The sequence below is a fragment of the Mesoplodon mirus genome (genome assembly GCF_964341445.2).
Source record: "Mesoplodon mirus genome assembly, chromosome: 20".
NCBI classification, from domain to species: Eukaryota; Metazoa; Chordata; class Mammalia; order Artiodactyla; family Ziphiidae; genus Mesoplodon; species Mesoplodon mirus.
In genome coordinates, this window is record NC_138996.1 from 23,613,248 (window position 1) to 23,635,905 (window position 22,658).

Here is a 22,658-nt window from a genome sequence, read left to right on the forward strand (position 1 = left end):
TATAAACAAAAGACGGGAATGCTTTCAGGGCCTCCTAGCTCGGTCCCTTCACATCTTCTGACAAACTGCCTGACAGTGACTCCTCTTCCTTTGTTCTGTAACAAAGGGGGTAGCCTCAAAGAACATCAGGTAAAGTGGAGTTTTAAAGTTCACGATCTGATTATCTTAAGGATTTTTATACCCTTTTACCAAGTGTGAGGATTGTCTGGTATCTGGATAAGTGTTATTGTCTTATTTCTGATTTTCATTTTCTCAGGATACACTTGGAAAAACAATTAAGCCATTAATTCTAGTTTTGGGTGTTATAATCCAAAAGCAAGAATTCGAGTAACAGAATGTATGTTTTTATGTAGTCCAAACAAACTCCTTTTAAAGTTTATGAGATTACAGAGAACTCAGGATGCAATATACAGAAAGTGTAAGCTTTCTGTAAACATGGAAACTTCTTAGATTACATTTAATAGAAGCGTGAAGCTTATCAAGAATAATGAGTGATAACTTGAAAGCAGAAAGTAATAACTATAGAGTTGTGTTTTTTGAATGCAATAAGAAGTCAAATCTCTAAGCAAGAATAAATGTTTTATTCAAGGGTTACTAAGAAATTATTAAGCACTTTACAGTGTTAACCATTTCCAACGTTTTTATTTTATGTTAGATTCATACCTTGAAAGCTAGCGACACATTTAAAATTTATAGCTATATGTAAACATTATTGATAATTTTGCTTTTATGCCAGTATATCTGGAAGCATTAATGTGATTTTTGTATGGGTTTCTACAGAGGCATATGAAACAATGTAAAATTTATTTATTGTTTCTTTCACCCTGATTTTGTAGTAATAGTTTAGTCTCGTTTAAAACAATATTTAGCATCTTCTTTAAAACTCTAAGTTCTTTATAAATATTACTGCTATTATAAGAATAATATTTTACTTGATAAATATGAAGAGAAAGTAATATTTTATATATAGCATAACTAATACTATTTTTCTTCCAGGTGTGATTTCTTACACAGAATATCTTTTTCTTTTATGTATTTTAACAAGTAAGTATACTCATTAAATCTGTTTCTGGGTACAGTTTTCTTTCTCAAGCATAATCTTGGGAAATAAATCTTTTTTTAAAATTAATTAATTTATTTTTTGCTGCATTGGGTCTTCGTTGCTGCACGTGGGCTTTCTCTAGTTGTGGCGAGCAGGGGCTACTCTTTGTTGCGGTGTGCGGGCTTATTGCGGTGGCTTCTCTCGTTGTGGAGCACGGGCTCTAGGCACATGGGCTTCAGTAGTTGTGGCTCACGAGCTCTAGAGCGCAGGCTCAGTAGTTGTGGTGCACAGTCTTAGTTGCTCCGTGGCATGTGGGATCATCGCGGACCAGGGCTCGAACCTGTGACCCCTGCATTGGCAGGCAGATTCTTAACCACTGCACCACCAGGGAAGTCCCAATAAATCCTTCTTATATTCTCTTACTATTGAAAATCAGTTTAGGTCTATCCATGCTGTTTTGCAAAATTCATGTCTAAATGCCAGTGGAAAATGCTAAGTATAGCACTATCAAGTGTCAAAACCATAAATATTATTATGGCTTACGGTGTAGTAATAAAATGCTCATAAATTATACATTTAATATCCTATATCAATCCCTGTGGTTGGATCTACATGGGAGCCTAAAGGTCAGGATGTGTAGTGATTTGTAAATTTCCTGCTACACTCATTCATTCAAATCACATTTTCTGCAAGACTAGTGTGAAAGAATGGGTCCTTTAACTAGTAAGTCTATAAGAAGACCCATCATACATCTTACAACAGCTTTATTATTATCTTCCTCTCATACACAGCAATTCTTATGAAGTATATGAAGGGTTTACTAAGGTGTTCAGTTAAATTTCGTTGCATTTAATGGAGGAACTTATATGCTATAGTTCACAGTGCTCCAGCCACCTGACCTTTTTATTCCCTGAATTCTCACCTCAGGAATTCGTACTTTCTGCTCCCTCTACCATCAGTGCTTTTACTAAAGATCCTCAGGATAGTAAAAATCATTCAGGTTTCCTTTGAAATATGAAGACTTAGAGAAGCCTTACTTGACCATCCTCCCTAAAATAGCTCCCTCTTCCATCTCTCCCCTTTTACCCCTTTACATTGTTTTATTTTCTTCATAGTACTTAAACTATTTGAAAGTGTTTGTTTACTGGTTTACATGTTTTTGTCTCTCCCCACAGTTGAATGCAAGGTCCAAGATGGCAAAGATTTTATCTTTTCACATGGTAGCCTCTCAGAAAGTAATTGGCAAATGAATGAAAAAAGGAGTGAATAAAAGAATGTGGCTAGTGGAATTTCCAATTGTGGGGATTTATGGAGATGTGTGGAAACAAGAACATCAATAAAATTGTGTCATTAGAAACCAATCTTAAAATTCCTATACTTCTGTAATTAGAAAACTCACAGCCACTGTGTTATTTCTGAATTTAGTAATGGATGCTGTTATGTTGGAGTTCTGTTGCAGGAAATTTGGTGTGTGTGTGTGTGTGTGTGTGTGTGTGCTCGCACACATATGTATTTCAAAAATTGTGTATTTTTTTCTTGCTTTTTTCCTCCTGGCTCAAAGTCATTTAAAATGTTGGTGCTGAAGAAAAGCAAGTATTGTGCAGTTAGTTATAGGACAGCCTGAGGTTGTCCCAGAGTGGAAAGCCATTCTGATGATTCCAGTCCAGTCAGTGATGAATGCCACTGTGGAAATTAGAGGAGTGGGTGCCAAGGAGTGTCTCAGAGACTTGTTTTAAAGTTATCTTGTTAGCAGAACAACTTTAGATGCAAAATTAGAAGTTATAAGTACCTGGACCAGCAGAGTGATGGGTCCGAGTAAAACAAAACTGGTGAGGAAAGCCACTTGTTGAGCTGGAACAGGGTTGGTTTAAGCATGTTGGAAAAAAATACAGATAGTGGTTTTTGCTTACTACAGAAAGGGTAGGATCTTTGGACGCTGTGAATCTTCATTTGGAGTTCAGGACCCATCTTAGAAACTACTAAGAGTTTGAATTGAAAAGTTATGGGTGTCGTTTAGATTAGAACCAAGAAAAATGTGAAAAGAGGGCTGGCAGGAAGTGGGCTAGATAATCTGTGTTACCTGTCCATAGTTTTCTCCCCTTTACTTTTTATTACTTTAACTTAATATTCCCTTCCAAGTAATGCTGGTGAGGACTTCTTTCTATGTGTCTTCAGATATTTTTAAAGCTTAAATCTTGGTTATCAGAGGTGGTGTAACTTTTTATTTCTTTCTCAAAGGAATGATAATGAAAATAAGTCTAGATTCCTAAAATACATGCAAAAAAGTGAACTTCCATAAAAGACTGGCTTTCATTTCCATTATTTTCAGAGACAGCTATTACCGGTTAAGAAAGTAGGACTGTGTGCTTTGCTTTTGCCGGGTTCACGGTTTCACAACAGGTGGTGGCAAGTGTATCTGTGAGAGGTCCTTTTTAAACTTTTTGCCATTCATCTTAAAAGAGGTCAAATGTTTTGAAAAAGGCATGTACACTGAGCTCCTCTTTGAAGGATACGTTCAAGTTTTCTTCTGTCCAAGTTTTCTTCTTTATGCTTTAGAAGTGAAAAGAGAAGAAGGATTGAATCTCATTATAGGGTTCACACAATTAAGGCAGTTCGTAATGTGTGAAAGTCTGATTTTCTCAGAAGAGGAGTTGTTCCTTGTATTTTGGGGAGAATTAATTATTCAAGCTCTCTTTATTTTATATTTCTGTATTTGAAGCCTCTAGAAGTTCAAACCCAAATATGTAATCTCTCATGCTTGACATTTTTTCACAGGTTATTTCCATTATAATTTTCCCAAGATTTTAAACTGATCCATTGTGTCATATTCTTATTTTTCCTTCTGCTCTAAGTAGCTGACATATTAAAAATACTTCAAATGTGATGAGCTGATATACTGACAGACTTTGGGTAAGAAAGAGATATTTATCTTTGGAAGGAAGGTAGCCAAATTTTACTGTCAGTGCTATGCAACAGGTATCACACAAGTAGACTTAAAGTGTATTATCAATTGTGTTACTAAGTGTGCTAATTTATGAAGCAGAAATACATATACTTACATGTAGCTTTTATTATATTTAACTAAATAATAACATGTTGCTTTTAATTTCTTGGTTAAAGAAAGTGTTTCTGTATAGAATGTGAATAATTGTTTACAACTAATGTGGATTTTTTTACTTTAAAAACATTTTTTCATTTCACAAATACTTTTCCTGTTCTTTTCTGGCAGAGCCACATGCAGGTTTTAGAATAGCTTTCAACATGTTTGACACTGATGGCAATGAGATGGTGGATAAAAAGGAGTTTTTGGTGGTATGTATATTACAAGCTACATTTTATCAATAATTAAATATTGCTTACTTATATTTTTATGTTTTGCATTATTTAGAATACTGTTGTAGAAAAAAGAGTGAAAATTTTATGCTTTCACTTTAATTTAATAAAGTATATACTCATGTACTTTATTTTGAATGATTTTTTTTTTTTGGCTGTATTGGGTCTTTGTTACTTCACGCAGCATATTTCGTTGTGGCGCACGGGCTTCTCTCTAGTTGTAGCGTGTGGGTTTTCTCTTCGCTAATTGTGTCACGGGCTCCAGAGCGTGTGGGCTCTGTAGTTTGTGGCACGCGGGCTCTCTAGTTGAGGCCTCCGAGCTCAGTAGTTGTGGTGCGTGGGCTTAGTTGCCCTGCGGCATGTGGGATCTTAGTTCCTCCACCAGGGATCGAACCCACATCGCCTGCCTTGCAAGGAGGATTCTTTACCACTGGACCACCAGGGAAGTCCCTATTTTGAATGATTTTTACACTATAAAAAGATAAATTATATTCAGTGTATAAAGATGCTTATAGTTGTTTACACATCTTCTGGAAGTTTGAAATGTGTCAAATGTTTTCCACTGGGTGGGTGACAAGCAATCCTGAGGTGTTATGCATGCTCAGTCTCTATCATATCAGCCACCCAATCACAGACAGCTCTTTGCCACAGGAACTTCCCTTCCTTCTCATTAAAGGATTTATGATTTTTCTTTTTCCTTTTCTCTTCCACTCATTGCTGCCTTGTATTCCAGTCTTAGCCCAATTTCCTACTCCCTTCTCCTGTCTTTGACCAGGGGCTGATCTCCAGTGGAGGGTAAGAGTGTTCTTGGTATTTGTCCTTCAGCCTTTCTCAGCCGACTGGTCCCGTGTTGGTGCTGGTCTGGCAGCATCATCAGCTGCTCTCTCATCTTACCACCCCCTCCTTCCAGAATTTTTCCATTGCTCTTTACCCCTGTGCCCTTTATCTGCTTCTGTGACCAAATGCCTGTTCTGTTTTTCTCCAAAACAGAGATTAACATTAGTTTACTCCTTCCAGTAACAACCTCTACCCTTAGCATTTGTGTTTAACTCAATATTTACCTCTACTCTCCTGGTGAAAAGAGAAGGGAAAAATAACATAAATAGCCATTTAATTTTCTATTTTTCCTCTGTAACGAGCCAATAAAAATCCCTTGGAAAACCTCTTAAATAGCTTAGTATTTTCTTCAGAGGCTGGCACATAGAAGAGAAACTATGCAGTCATTCTTTTCCATGGTAGGAAAGAGAAGAGAGAGAAATCCTCATCAAAAGCTAATTAGCCATTAAAAAGGAAGCAAGCTAACTAATTATTGCGATCTATCAAAAGGCTTAATCTAATACCCATGTGGCCCTTGCCTGAGTACAGTGCCTGAGCAAGTCACTGGAGCTGGAACCACAAAGGGTCCCTCACTGCAGGGCTTTTCAGGATACTGGGGAGGCGAGAGGTTTCAGTTTCATTGCAGTAGATCGGGAGATGCACGTAACACCCTAAAACGGACAGGCTTAGTTTACGATAGTTCTGTCATGATCGTGTACAACTGTATTTTAGGACTTTCACAATGGGCCTAGTAATCTAAATAATTTTCAACAAACTTTCTATGACAGCAGTGCCAGGTTCCACCCCACTGTCTTAAAGATTAACTTTTGGAACTCGGTTCATTGGAAGTTGCCTGTCTTTCGGAATCTTGTCTGTTTGTGGAGATGGGAGGTAAAAACATTCATGCAGAGTTTCTATTTATTTCCACTGTACACTCTGACAAAAGTCGCCCTTGCTTTAAAGTGGTGGTCTACTCTGCAGTGGCTGTGTGCTAATAGTTTTTTGTTTGTTGTTTGTTTGTAAACAGCAAAGAGTTTGGAAGTAGAGGTGGAGTTGGGCAGAGTTCTATGTAGAGGTCTAAAATCTGCAGTCCTCCTGCCTGTTTATGAAGTGATTATTAATACCTTGCAAAAAATAAAAAACTCTTTTCACTAAGAAAAAGTGTGGAAATAAATTTATGTGTTAATAAAATCATTTACATTTTGTACTGTATATTTTAATTGTTATTTCATATCTTGGGAGGTAACACATTTTGACTTTAACCATAGCCATACAAAATGAAGTAAAGAGTTGAGACAGCTGTTCAAATTACACAGACAAGAGCAATGAATGACCTTGTCAGAAAACTGACATAGAGATAGGATTAGGCTTCCATTTGTAAAATAGGATTTTAAAGAGGAAATAATGCCTTGTATAATGGTAGCTAACATTTATTGAGAAGTTACTGTGTGACAGGCAATGTGCTAAGTAATTACTTATAATATTTACTCTGTACAACATTAGTTTTATAAGACCTATCGATTATACCTCAGTAAAGCTGGGAAAAAATGCTGCCCTAGGAGATTCTGTAAGAGATTATCTTCATGTTCCTGATATGGAAAACAAGCCTTAAATAATTAGACTAACTTGCTCAAGGGCTTATACATGGAGAGCCCATGTTCCTACCACAATGCTCAGTTACCTGAAAGAGACCTTAGAGGTCGTCTAGCCCATCTGCATTTCATATATGAGCAAATTGGAGCCCAGCGAGAGTTGAATGACCTGTCCCCCATTATAAAATTAGTGTATGACAGAAGATGGCCTCAAGCCCAGACCCCTGAGTTCTGGTTCAATGTCCTTTATCCCTCAGTAGGCTTCATCTCTTTTTATGTATATGCCACAGGCTCCACATCTTTGTCTTAGAGATAAAGTAAAACTATTTAATAGATCCCTTGGTACTGGGTTGCCATTTTCTCAGGAAAAACATTGATATCAGAAAATATATTTATACTAGTTTTAATGATCTTGGTATATGAAGCTAACTATTTTCTTTCTTTTTAGAATATACCTAGCAGAGGATGTTAGGTAGGTACCCAGAAACTCTTGTTGGATATTTGATTTTTGATTGTCTTTTTTTCAGCTTCAAGAAATATTCAGGAAAAAAAATGAAAAGAGAGAAACTAAAGGAGATGAAGAAAAGCGTGCAATGCTGGTAAGAATAATTTATAGTAGTTTCAGGGGGGTTTTCTAGGCAAGAATTATTTTATTCATGTTGAGAAACAATAATTAAAGCCTGTAACTTTGGACCTGTCCCTTTCTTGAAAACTTTCTAAAGTTCTTATGTAGAAAAATTGCTTCAGTATTTATATGCTTTGATATCAATATTTATATCAAGTATTGATATTAAACATCTGTATCCATAATCACATTCATTAAATCATTTTCATCTGTTTGTTGTTATCCATGAGATTTGAAGGGTATCTCATATAATAGATTAATACAGATCATTATGCATGTAAAAATTTAAAGGTGAATTGCAAAGATTTAATTATACCTGTGAGTAAATTTAGTGGTGCTATAACAATATGAATGTTGAAGCAAAAACAAGGAAATAATATGTGTTTTTGCATTCATAGAAATATATATTATAGATTCTTCTTCTGGTAAGAGTAATATTTTCATCTTATTCTGAAGGTATAGTTAAGCAACATTTCCCTCCATTTTCCTACTAGTTTTCTTTTTTGCTTGTCCCAAGTATTTCAGCCTGACAACAACCCAGGTTCACATAACAAAAATAACACGCAGATACTGAGACCTTAGTATCAGACACTATACTAGGTGCTTTGCATGCGTTTTCTCATTTACTCTACCCAGCAGTTCCCTTATTATCTGTAATTATAGATGAGAAAACTGACAGTTGGAAAGGTTAAGTATCTTGTCCAAAATTCCATAGCTATTAAATGGCAAAACCAAGATTTGAACCCATGGCTGGCCAGCTCCAAAACCTGCCTTTTTACCCACCGTAGCGTATTTCTTCCTCTGGCACTTAGATAGCAGAAACATGGTGAATTTTGTTGGCATGTAAATGATAATTGCTTAATTTGCAAATTCATGGCCCTGTGAAATAGTTTAATTGGGCTATCTGGAATTCAAATAATTAAGTTCAAAGAACTGCAACATTTTTTATTATTCTCATTGTTATAAGGATATGTATTAGGTTTTTTTAAAACATGGGTTATCTGTAGCAGATGGGTGTCACATTCAGTCCCAGTAGATTTATGAAGTATGTATTTATACTAATAAAAGCAGATGATCAGGATTATGAATACATATTATTTCTTAGAATATTTGACTATGATATATTTATCAGTATTTGTTGAATCACCCCCAGTAGACTTAATTATGGAAGACACTTATATCAATAGAAGACACTGTCTATAGAGAATATACTAAAAGAGTAAACAGTTATTTTAATTTTGATGGATTACCCCCAATTGACTGGATAGGCAAGTTGTTAATAAAATATCATTAAGGAGGTTGAATTATGTTAATGAATCTTTTGGTAAACCTCAGTGATAAAGTAGATAGTACTTCAATGGATACAAATTTAACTGTTTATTTATACTAATTCCAGAAAGGACTTAATGGATCTTCCAGTAAAGTTACAATCCTATTCTAATCATTAACATTTACTAAAATACCTAAGTCGAGTAACAAAGGGAGAGAGGAAAGGGAATAATAATAGCAGACAACCCACATTGGGAAAAGCTACAGTGTCAGCACAAAAGCGTCATTGCAGCCCAGGTAAAGTAAATTTAATGCTGATGATTTAATGCAAATAATAGTGATATAGTAAAACTTCATTAAGTTGGATTACTTAGGGAAAGTCTATCTGAATTATGAAATCTAACTTATATCAGCATACCCTAAATTGTATTAGTTTACATGAATATACGTAGATCAATGAAGCATTCTGTAGCAAATATATGGGGAAGGTGACTTCATTTAAAGAACAGATAAAAATAACATAAGTAGTATATAACTTATTTATGTGTAAAGGAATGCTTGCTAAAGGCACTGATCTACATGGGTACCTCAGAGGTGTTTATCTTACATAACTTACAATTAGTGGCTCCTGAAATCTCATTTACAGAATTTTTCTCTCAGAACTATTTCTTAAAACAATTCAGAAATAATCTTTAGTACAACCTCTGAACTAAACGACACTCTAGGACAATATAGCTCTCTCCAAATATTTGTTACTGTGTTTAACAATAACAATCATTAGTGGTAACTTATTGTTAATAGTTGTCACATTTTAAATAATGCATAACTGAACTGATGAGATTTTTGAGTTTTGAAGCAATTGAAATGTAGCTTATAGTGAAAATACATAGATTACATTAGGGAGACAGTGTGGCACAGGCTCAGGAGCCTGGTTTTCAGGGTTTGACTGTTAGCTCTGCCATTCATTACCTGGGGGACCTTGAACCAGGTCCTTAAATTTCTCTGTGCCACAGTTTCTTCATTTGTACGAGAATAGGAGTAATAAGCACATGTGATTGTTATGGGGGTTAAATGAGCTAAAACATGTAGCCACTTAACAGCGTATGAAATATAATAAATACTCAAAAAGATTATCTAATTGTGAAACACGAAATTCTCTTTTAATAAGTAGAATGATACAACTACTTTAAACTGAATATTACATACCCAAATCAAAACTTGAGCAAGACTAAATTGTAAAATATTTACAAACCAAAATTAACTATGCTTCAGAAAGAAAGAGGGAAATGAGCATAAAATTTCTTGGGACACTTATCACGTGCTAAGCTCTGTACTGCATCCATTATAAACGTTACTCTCATTTAGTCCTCATTATACTTCTCTGAGGTAAGTATCATACCTTTTTACAGATGAGAAAAACATCTTAGAGAGGTTTGTTAACTTGCCTGAGGTCATGGCACTAAACAGGAGGAGAACAAGATGCCACTGTAGGTCTCATACCATTCCCACCACCATGCTGCTGCATCTAGATTTCCCCCTTATCCCACATGGAATCACTGAAGCATGTCTCAATAAAACTGCATACTTTGGAGGAACATGTTTTACTCAAAGCAGTAGTTCTATCAAAAAGTTAAAATGAAAGTGGTTGAAATGAGCACAAGTTCATTTAATGTTTAATTATATGAGATTTAAAAAACTTTGCTACTCATCTTTAACATTTATCCCACTTGTACTGTGTTTATGCTCTATATAGAATGTAGCATAATGATTTGCCCTTCCTAATTGATTATTTTGTCATCTTTTTCTTTTTTTCTTTTGCTGTACTTGGGTTCATTCTGAAATGTGACACTTCATTTGGCCCTTTGTGCTCTATGTCAGCGTCTTCAACTTTATGGATACCATTCTCCTACTAATAGTGTATGTACAATACTTTAAATGTTCTTTATGTAAATAGTCCTCACCTGTTTTACTTGACAATGCTATTTTTCTGTATAAAGCCAGATCTATTATTGAGCATGTTTAGGAATTTATCGAATGTAATAATGTGCAACCAGGCCAAAAATTTTTATTTCCTTCCTAGATTTATGAGAAGACTAAAACAGAGCAATTATATATCTTTAGCTTTAGATTAAAATAAGGGAAAGGTGAGTGAAACAACCAAAAACTCTGGTAGAATAATTGAAATTTTATATTTTTCAGTGGTATTTGAAGAGTTAAATACAATTTATGGAGCAGATTCTCAGGCTATGCTCTTGCAGGACACAGGTATTTTAAGAACTGGATCTGTCCATCTGATATACAGTCTTTTCTTAATTCTAATACAGAAGATATTAATGGATAAACTTTTCTTAGTTTTCCGTATTTCTCCCAAATTTTTTTCTAAAACCTTTGACGCCTGCCTTCTGCCTATGGTCTATACAAAAGTCTGGTATAAGACGACACTTGATATGTTTGATATATCACTCTATCACATGTTACATCTCAAAAAGAATTATGATCTTCAGACTCATCTTTTCCTGAAAAAGTTGGGAGTTCCTGCAAGTGATCTTCCAACTGTACTCTTCTTACACTACGCTTTCCTTCTTTCCTTTCTCCTGGAAAGTCAGAGCTTGTTGGTTAGCCCAGCTACTACACAACTAAGAGTAGGCCATAGCCCCTTTTGAATGTAAACATGCACAGTCCATTTGATTTCCCCAAGGATCCTTAAGTCACTTAGAAGGATCCCTCAAATTATACAAATTCCACCTGAGAGAAGCTCTTGAATTCAGGGTGACTGACTCAGAATTGTCCTGCTGAAAGTGTTCCAGTTATAGTGTAAACTCTAGGTGTGTTGCCTCCTGTATTGTATATTTAATAAAAACTCCAAACTATAAAAACTAATCTGTTGTAGATTTAAGTATACACCGAAGGCTGATTCAGCATAAGGTAAACCTAAGATATCTTGTCTAAGTCATAAGAAATGGACCTAGAATGGGTTGGAAAACAAGCCAAGTCCATGGGAACCTTATGACTGACTAATTGTTTTGATCCCTTACGAGATACTTTAAATTTTTTCTGCAAAATTCACTACTGTTTTCCATGAAATAAAGTCTACCATTTTCTTAAAAATTTTTAAAGTTTCCTCTGTTAATTATTTCAAAAATATATAAGACTGTGTAAGATGAAAATCTCATAGATTCTAATGCCATATGCCTTGTGAAACTTAATAAATGTTAATAATAATTGTGACTTTTTAATTTATTTTTCTAATCTAATATGTCATTGCATGAACCATTTTTCCAACTGTGGCAATTTATATTTTTCTTTTAAACTCATAAATTTCATACAGGTGACAAATGGTTTTTAAAAAAATACATTTCAGAGTAATATTGTTAAAAGGAAATAGGTACTAATATAGTTCTAGTTTAAGCTACATATGCAAATTGTAGTCACTTAGACATTAAGAGAATAATACTGAGAACCAGATTTAAATTACATATTTCATTTATATTATGCTTGCTTATGTAATAGGAAGGTAATTTACGTTTTGTTGTGATAATATATATATATATTTTTATTTTACTGAAGGCATCTTTGTTTTTCATCTAAGAATATAAAATACATATTTTAAAGTGATATAACTCGATGTCATTTTTTTATCCCCAGTCTTAAATGTATTACATGATGTTTCAACTCCCTTAGTTTAGTTGGCTATATAAACTGACTTTTTTTCATATAATAGGAAAATTTTTGCTCAGAAAGGAATGATTATTTTCAAAAAAATGCAAGCAAACAAGGAAGATTTATTTAAAATTAAAAAAAATTCAGACAGCCTGAACATTTATATGAAATATCGTTGATGTATGTTTTCACAAATATATTAGTATAACGTTATGAATTAACTGGCAATTTTCTGCTAGTTTCCAGAATTGTAGATCAACTGGAGCGATAAAGGATCTAATCTGAGTGTAGTTCGTGGAGCTGAATATAACCTAAGATTCTATCTTTAGGAAGAAGTTCCTTCAGGAAAGGCAGGGCCTCTGGATTTTACTATAGAGACAGAGATTCTGTGGCCTCTGTAGTAACCTGTTCCAAAAGTTAATCATCCTTACCATAGGTTCTGCCTGTATTCTGTCAAATTATTCCTTGCTACAGTGTAAGATTGAACATACTTTTTTGTATCCTGGAAGATAGTTACCTTACAGCCTTTTCTCTTCCAAACAACCCTGATTCTTTTCATATTTCTCATATAGTCAGCTCTTGATTATCTTGCTACAGTAATGAAAAGAAATATAAAACATTCAAAAGAATAAATAATGCAAAAGTCAAGTATATTTGACTTTGACATACCTTATATTTTACAAATTTTTTAAATATTATCTTTATTAACCAAATTTCTTTATAATCAAAAAATGTGGCAATTTTTATATAATTTTTTGACATGGGTTGAACTTGTTTTATGGACTAAAACAATGTCAATGTTCATAAATGATCTGTGTTTGAAAAGAATGTGTATTCTTCGATTTCGGGTACAGGGTTGTAATATATATATAACCAAACATATTAATTATGTGTTTTAAATCTCTATCATTACTAATGTTTTCTTCTGCTGTTCTGTCAAATAGTGTGTTAAATTACACATTACAATGATAGACTTGTTAATTTCTACTTATAATTCTGGTTTTGTTTATTTTATATATTTCAGAGCCTTCTTATTGCCTGTATAAGAATATAGATTACTTAAATCATTTTAGCAAGTTAAATCTTTGATTATATACTATCCCTAGATCTCTAGAAATGTGTTTGTGTTAAAAATCTATTTTATTGTCAAAATAAATATACTACGTTTATTTTTATTAACATGTTATTTTCCACTTTGTATTTTTTATTGTCTATTTTTACCTCTAGTGATAATGAAGCTTTCCCTGATTTGTTTTGTTTTGTTTTGTTTTTGTTTTTGTCTGCGTTGGGTCTTCGTTGCTGTGCCCGGGCTTTCTCTAGTTGCAGCGAGTGGGGACCGCTCCTCATTGCAGTACATGGGCTTCCCATTGCGGTGGCTTCTCCTGTTGCAGAGCACAGGCCCTTGGTGCGCAGCCTTCAGTAGTTGTGGCACGTGGGTTCAGCAGCTGTGGCTCATGGGCTCCAGAGCACAGGCTCAGTAGTTGTGGCACACAGGCTTAGTTGCTCCGCAGCATGTGGGATCCTCCCGGACCAGGGCTCGAACCTGTGTCCCCTGCACTGGCAGGTGGACTCCCAACCACTGCGCCACCAGGGAAGCCCCTTGCTGATTTTTTAAATATGTATTTTAGTTCAGAAATATACTGCTGATAGAACGTAAATATAAAACAAAACAAAAACAATAAAAGTTTACTATATAATATAGATCAAGAAATAAAACATTGCCTTTGCCGTACCCCAAGAAGCCCCTTCATATGTCTCCAGTCATAATCCCTTCTTCTCCTTCAAAAGATAACCACAATCAAGACTTTTTATGTCAATTATTTCTTTGCTTTGCTTTGAGGTTTTATGACCTACTTATGTATCCTAAACAATATAGTTTAGTTTTGCTCGTTTTTGATCTTCATATAAATGGGATCATATTAAATGAGTTTTTCTATGTGTTGCTTCTTTGACTCAACATCATGATTGGCAGCTTCATCTGCGTTATTGTATCTGGTCCTAGTTCATTCACTTTTATTGCTATAAGCAGCGATGCTCAAATGTTTTGGTCTCAGGACCCCTTTACATTGTTGAAGATCATTGAGAATCCAAAAGAGCTTTTGTTTATGTTGTTATATTCATCTATTTTTGCCATATAAAAACTAAAACTGAGAAACTTACAAATATTAATACATTTGAAAATAATTTTTAAAACTCTCGTTACCATAAACATTTTTTATGAAAAATAATGTCAAAAATATTGTGAGGAAAGTGGTATTTTACATTCTTTGCAAATCTCTTTCATGTCTGACTTCGTAGAAGACCGCTGGTTTCTCACAGATGCTTCTGTCTTCAATCTGTTGCAGTATATTGTTTTGGCAACAAATACTATCAATTGTTTCCCTTGAAGCAACAGGCTCACTTGGTTCATCTTCCAAAAAGATGCCTGCCACATACCAAAGTCTAAATAACCATAGTTTGTGTATCCGTTGTTCTTTCAAGTAAAAATGATGGTTCATGAAAAAAGTGGCTAGTCTACCTTGCAGCACAAACCACCGCAGAGATGTTTTTTCTCAAGGCAACCACAGTACTTCATTAGACAGAAGTGCTTTATGCATGATTCCCTTCACACCGAATGTTAAAAAGATGTGTGCTCAAAGATTAAATTAAAACAATTAGGAGTTTTATTCTTCAGCAAGTACGTTCTTAAGTGAAACTTTTTTTTTAAATATGAGTATATGACTGAAGAATGTGACAACTTCTGAAGAATGTAATGACTTTGGTCTTTGGTGTTGTCATTGTACTAAGGCTTCAGCAATTTTACCCACCATTGCTTTGGTACCAGTCAACACAGTACAAAAGGCAAATAATGTCTTTAATATGCTTTAAGATACATCTATATTATATTTTGTCCAGTATTTTTCAGTTATTCTCAATGAGAAGATTGGCAGTGTTTTTTCTAGTCTGTCATTACTAGAAGCCTGGTTTATCATTTACAACCTCTCATTTTCCTTATAGTTTGGATGTGTCTTTTTTAAAAGTATATTTTGTGTATTTTATCGGTTCCTTTTTATCTGGATTGATAATATATGCTTTTTAATTGGAAAATTCAGTCAATTTACATTACTGTGATTACTAACTTATTTGGATTTATTTTAGCCATTCTATATACTGTTTTTTTTCCTCTTTTCTTTCTTTTACCTGGGTTACTGATAAAAGAGGTAACCCTGGCATTACCTGGGTTTATTTTGAGTTTAGAAGACGTTCACTATATTTCTTTTCTTTGTGTAGTTATTTTTGAAATTTTAATAAGAATACTTAAAATAATAAAGTCTTAGATTAGGCCATATCTTTTTTCTTTTTCTCAAAAATTGAGTTTATAAGTTCTTTAATACCGTTCTTTCCTCTCCTGGCATGGGTACTTAAAATTGAACAATGTTTGCCCTTGTCTTTGTTTAATCCCACAAGTTAGACTTCTAAAATATGTATCATTCATGTTTGTTTTGAATTACTTACATATTTGCTATTCTTTACTCAGTATTTCCCTCTTTAATCTCACCCCTTCCTAAATCTCATAATCTTATACTCACAAAGTATATCCTCAAGTGATGATCTTCTAATAAATTTTTTTAAAAACCCTCTCTCTGGAAATCTCTTTTTTTCCCTTTATTTTTTTCCAGTTTATTGAGATATAATTGACATATAACATGGTATCAGCTTATGGTGTACAACATAATTTGATATATGTACTTACCACAAAATACCACAATAAGTTGAGTTGATACCCATCCCCTCACATAGTTACAATTTTTTTTTCTTGTGATGAAAACTTTAAGACCTATTTTCTTAGCAACTCCTAGCATACAGCACAGTATTATTAACTGTAGTCACCATGCTTTACATTACATCTCCAAGACTTACCTATCTTATAACTGGTAGTTCGCACCTTTTTACCGCCTTCACCCCTTTCCCTACCACCACCATTCCCACCTGCCTCTGGCAACTACCAGCCTCTTCTGTTTCTGTGGATTCATTTGTTTGTTTTAATTGAGATAGAATTGGCATATAACATTATATTAGTTTTAGGTGTATAATATAATGATTCGATATATGTATACATGCTGTTATTTTGAAAGAATTTTACTATATATATTATTATGGGTTGACACTTATTCTCAGCAAATTGTGGTATTATCCCAGTCTTCCGGCTTCTATTGCTGAAAATGAAAAGTGAACTCTGGGTCTAATTATTATTCTTTTGTAGGCAATCTGTTTTCTTTCTGGGTGCTTTTAAGATTCTGTTTGCCTTTGGTATTCTACAGTTTTATTACAGTCTATCTCTCTTTTTGCTTTTATCTATCATGAAATTTATTGGGCTTCTTAAATATGAGGATTGTTTGCTTTCATTATTTCTTGAATACCCACTGCCAATATGTCTCTGAATATTGCCTCTTTCCCATTTTCTCTAATATTACTTTCTAGAGCTTTGATAGATATTCATGTTGTAATGTCTCTTAACTCCTCTTTAATTTGCCATATTTTTAATCTTTTCACACTGCATTCTGTATAGTTTATTCATATTATCTTCAAGTTCACTGATTTTCTCTCTAACTATATATAATATATTAAATTTCAGAAGTTCATTTTTCATTTCTAGAAGTTTTATTTGGTTCTTTTTTCTAATCAGCCTAATAATTTTTGCTAGTCCCTTTTTCCTAAAAAGTACTGTCAAATACAACTTCATATATTAAACTTATTAAACTTATTTTGTATTCCATATCTAATAATTTCAATATCTGGAGGCTGCAGCTCTGGTTCTATTGTTTGTTGTTTCTGCTGGTTCCTACTTATGGTGGCTTACGTTCTTTTGCATTTAGTAATTTCCTATTATGAGCATGTATTTGTTAGAATGCATCTGTGTGGATTCTGTAAGGGCTGGGTTAAGGGTGTGTTTTTCCTGGGAAGACTTGTGTATGTGTGTTTGTTTCTGTGATACATTGCAGGTACCTGCAGTCCCATGTAACTTTAAATTACAATTTTCGGGTTATGGTTTCTCAGTCCACACTTGTCATAGTGGGACAGATTATAAAGATATAGTTTTCTTTTGTTTATATTTTTCTGTGTTTTTAAATATCACTAACAGCAAAGACAGTTTACCGCCTGATTCTATGGGCTACTATTTTGGGATTTTTTTCCTAGTTTGCCTAACCTCTGAGTGTAACCTTTCTCAGACCCTTACTTTATATAGGGTACTTACCTGTCTGGACATGGACCACTTCAGGGAGCCTCTGTTCTGCTTACCACAGTGATAGAGCCCCATCTCTAAATCGGTCTTTTTTCCCCTAACTTCCTTTTTCTTCCTTCCTTCTATCTTCCCTTTCTCCCTTATTTTACTTCCTTCCTTCTTTCCTTCTGTCTTTGTTTGAGCTGCTATAACAAAAATACCTTAAAATGGGTGGCTTATAACGAATAATCATTTTTCATAGTTCTGAGAGCTGGGAAGTCCAAGATCACCAAACCAGCAGATTCACTGTGGCAGCTGATGAGGGCCTGCTTCCTGGTTCATAGGTGGCACCTTCCCACTGTGTCCTCACATGGTGGAAGGGGGCAAGGGAGCTCTCTCAGACTCCTTTTCTAAGAGCACTAATCCCATCCCTGAAGGCTCTGCCCTCATGACCTAATCACCTCCCAAAGGCCCCACCTCCTAATACCATCACCTCGGGGGTTAGGATTCCAGTACTTGAACTTTTCACACTATGGCTCCCTCCTTCCTCCCTCTCTTGCTATTTTCCTTCCTCCCTCCCTTGCTCTTTTCCTTCCTCCCTCCCTCCCTCCCTTTTCTATGCTCAGAACATACATTTTTTCCTATAGAGATCTGTGTCAATATAGTTTGTCAAACCAGTTTTATCCCTTCATATGTTGTAAGTATGAATAATGTCATAAGAGTCTGTGTGGGCGGGGTAGGGGTGAGGGTGACCGGGGGTTGGAAGTAGGGGAGAGGCCTGGCTTCACCAAGCGAGTCATTCCTCTTACCCTCCTAAAAATAGTGTAGTGAGCCTTATTTTCTAGTTAGATTGGTTTAACAGTCCTTTTCTTAACTATATACTGCCTTTCTACATTACAGTTTAAAAATATATCCACATTCAAAATATTTAGATAACTTCGCAGAGTATTTAATCTAGTTACCATTTATTGAGGTTCCGCTATATCTGTGTAAAAGAAAATGAACTGTGTTAGTGCTACACTCAGTTAATTTTACTTGGTTACAGCTTATTTAGTTACGAAAGGGGGTGACGAGTAGATTCTCTGCCACATTGCCACATTTACACTTATGGTAATAAATACATCTATGTTATATAAGTGATTCCTGCTTAATACTACTTTATTATTAACATTTTATTAAGAGTTTATTAAAATATGGGCAGTAGGCAGTGTTTTCTAGTTCATAATAATGAATTAAAACACAGATCTTTGAAATAATTCCCAGATGCTTATCATTTTATTAGTGGCACTGGACTTTTGAAAACTAACACACACACACAAATAAGAATTCTCTCATCACCAGCCACTCACTCCTAAATTCATCATGCAGCGTTTTCTTCTCACAATAACCCAAAGAAGACCAAGCCTGAGAATCTGTGAAATCTTCCCTGGTAAATCCTGAGAGAAACCACATTTAATTATTTTTGTTTGTAGAGACCCAAGTTAAGCTTGTAGTTCTACATTTCATGTAAAGATTAGACGACACTTCTTAATTCTGATATCGCCTGCTTTAGCCTGGCCTGTACCGAGATAGAAGCTAGTGCTCTATCCTTGGAATAGATCAGAAAGTTCCTGATCTATTTACAATAGACACCAAATCCCTGATCAGCTTTGAGTGGTTTGCCTTAAACTTGCATATTTTTTTTGACAAGTTTTCGATTAATTTAAATTTAGTTTCTCTAAAGTATGGATATGGTCATTTTGATTCTTTGATGCACTAACATAATATATGCTAACCAACAATGATTCATTTTTAAATTAAGCTTAATTTTTATAGGTTGCTATAAAATTACCAAAATCTTCTCCAAATGAATTTACTTCACACAAGGTGTGAATAAAATTTTTATCTCACACTTTCTTAGAAGTTATGTATGTTTCATTAGAAGGGCATGGGGCAGGGGTGAAGAATGTGATTCTTATTGACAAAGCCACATTGTACTTAGAAATAGTGGTTATATACCATTACACCTTTGAAAATGCCCTGGGTTTACCAGTGATGTAATATGATACTGCTGTGTGCAGCAGGAAACAAAAAAGGTAAGCTAATGTGTTTTCTTTTCAAGGTTGGCTAGAAGAGATTTAAACTGTATAAATTATCATTGTTTCTGCCTATTCTTTAGATTTCAGTTGTGCTTCTTAAAACTTCTACAGGTACTTAAAACAGATGCTGAGGAACTTGTCTCCAGAAGCTATTGGGATACACTGAGACGTAATACAAGCCAAGCACTCTTTTCAGACCTCGCAGAGGTATAATTAAACCTCAACCAGGTCCTTGTACTATTTGCCATTTTGTTAATCTAGTCCTCATTTCATTTTCGAGTCACAGCGATGAAACCAAAAATATATTTTATATTTTCTCTTTTTCTCCAATAAAGCAATAATTCCTATATATAAATTGGTATATTTGAATATGTCAACTGTGCTGGCAGGGGCGGCAAGGTCACCTGTAATAGTCCATGGTAAATCCACTCACTTCTTGTAGAAAACATGACTTTCCAACTTAATTAAAAGGAAATAACTGTTCTTTTTCACTTAAAGGTCACTTTCAGGAAATTTGAAAATACTATTTTATAGTTTCACTGAATCTTTTAACCTTATAATTTGCAATGTTACATGAAATGCTGAAACTTCTAACTTGTTAAAAGATAGCTAATGCTTTAGAGTTATGGTAGATTTACAATCAAATTTCCTAACATTAATAGCGAGTGGCTTACCAAGGGTGGGCATGGGGGAGGTGTGCTAACAGCAGTCAGTCAGGGAAGGGAGGACATTTTACCTTGACGTTGGTTAGGATTGCCAGTGTGTGGAAAATTAAAAGTAGACTGATCATTATATCATTCATTATTGTTTTCGAATTCCATAGAGACACATACCTTTTTGCTGCACTCAGGTGGACTGTTCCCAGCACCCCACTCTCATTATGGCACTGTTAATAGGGATTTGTCATTTTAAAAGATGGGCTGTGTCTTGTAGATTAAATACTTTTCTATGTTTCCTATTAAGAATTTTTAAGAACTTTATTAGAGATGGCTGTCTGGCTTACCACAAAGGACTTTTCAGTAAATACCAAGAGATGTATTTTTTCATTATCTTTTTCTCTTGAAAGTTGGCTTCTCGTTTCTTTTTCTAAAGTTTGACTTTTAAAAGTTATACTTAAAAATATCTAGAGAAGTAAACTGGAATGAATTCTGTTACCCACATATACAGTGTTATTCAGTGGACACCTCCAGAGCAGGGCAAACACTTGTAAACGTTAATTTTGTCACTTGTGCACAACTTTAAAGTCCTAAAACAAATAAACAAAGCATTCTGCCCTATATATAGTCTGTCTGTGATATATAAATATGATGTAATTATGACCAGCAATTATTAATCTTTAAAAATTACCTTTTAAATTTTAGCTATTTTTAGGCATAAAGTGCTAGTAGATAGTCCATTTACACATATTTTAGAAGTGCTTAATCCTGTGGTCATTTATGTAGGCATATAGTAGTCAGTGCCTAAAAGTAAGCGCAATGGGGGCCACTAGTCCTTGGAGTCCCTGCAAGCCTGCTGTGTCCGGCTTCAAATGAGCAGTCGTGTCCGGCTGTCTCTTCCCACCATAGGCTGTCCACCTCTCAGCCTCCACCTGATCTTCAGTCCCATTGAACTCTGCTAGAAGTTCTCACAGTTAGGCACAACCTGCTTATTATACGTGAAATTTAATTTAAATCTTGGTAATATCAGAAGACCAGTCAGCTCTTACATATACTCAAAGATCTTATATAAGATTTGCGTAAGTTCTTCTGAAGATGTTTATTGCTCCGTCTGATGTGTGCTGGAGCTGGCTTTTACAGCTTCCCCGAGCTAGTTCTGCACATCTCTTCCCAACTCAGCATTCCATGCCATTCCGTTGGTACCTTCAGACTGACCATGATAGGCGTGTTACTACCGTAGACATTGGCAAATCCTACAAATCAGGCTTTTTTATTTTCCCAGAGAGCCAGTTCACTAGCACACCATTACCTGTAATCAATCCACACTATAATCATAAACTGCTAAATCAATTAATGAATTGACTCAAACATCGTGAAAATAAATTTGATGGAGAGAAGTACGAAGAAAAAGAAGAAAAGAAAACAAAACTTATATTGTGTTTCCAAGTAAAATAATTATTGGGGGATCATCTCTGTTACTGCCCTCCCACATTGGAGAAGATAATTGAGAATTAGCTGTAGTTAAATTACAACTCATTATAATTCCTTATAGGTTACTACTGATGCCAGTGAAACATTGAATTGTTTATACTGTCAGTACTTCAGGATTCGAATTAGTTCAGAAAGAAAGCTTAGAAATCTATTTGTATTTCTTTGTTTCTCTTATATTTAAAATGTAAATATCGAGATAAAGCAGTTCTCTTTACATAATGTAGGTAAATTTGACATTAGCCTCTCATATTCTTATTCCAGAGCTATTTCTAACCATAAATTTTTTTTCAGTGGTAGTAAAACCATGTTATAATGAACATTTGAATACCACAGCTGATACCACTTTCTAACCAAAATAATAGATAATAAATTCATAGTACAATATGTCTATCATGCAGCTATTGAATACAGTCTGTGAGTACCAGAATTACAAAAACTGTTTTGAGCTTTACAGATGCAATTTAAATTTTTTTCTTATCTGCTTTAAACTTTACTAACCCTTAATAAGTTTCAGTAGGTTATTTAAAACCGTCCTAACAAATCAAGAGTTTGACGATTTCCTCCAGCCCATGAGTAGAGCTTGATAAGATTATTATCATATAGTAATCAATAAAAATATATTGAAAGAATTTCTTAAAACTCTTTAATAGCTTGATATATTTTTATTTTATGCACGTTTTTTAAATTGTTTATTCCATTTTTTATTAAATCATTTAAAATAATTTTTAATCAAAACAAAGTTAGACAATGGCCTCTCATGGGGTTCTTCTGTGGCTTTTTCTCGCTTTGTTAATGAAAACACCTGAATTCATTTTATTTTAACAATGAGCACAAGAATCAAAGGGATAAAGTCTCTATTTTTGTCTCAACTCTCCTGCGATTTAAGTTATATA

At 34.5% G+C, this 22,658-nt stretch overlaps 1 protein-coding gene across 3 annotated transcripts in view; it reads left to right on the forward strand.

Moving 5' to 3' along the window:
• The window catches only part of MICU3 (mitochondrial calcium uptake family member 3), a 91,960-nt gene that overhangs the window by 48,159 nt on the left and 21,143 nt on the right, over positions 1-22,658 (forward strand). For all 3 annotated transcript variants that reach the window (XM_082608654.1, XM_082608653.1, XM_082608655.1), the window contains 5 exons: positions 997-1,044; positions 4,272-4,354; positions 7,311-7,382; positions 10,556-10,594; positions 19,730-19,825. In XM_082608654.1, coding sequence (XP_082464780.1) covers positions 997-1,044; positions 4,272-4,354; positions 7,311-7,382; positions 10,556-10,594; positions 19,730-19,825 — 338 coding nt within the window. The remainder of the gene's footprint in view (positions 1-996; positions 1,045-4,271; positions 4,355-7,310; positions 7,383-10,555; positions 10,595-19,729; positions 19,826-22,658) is intronic.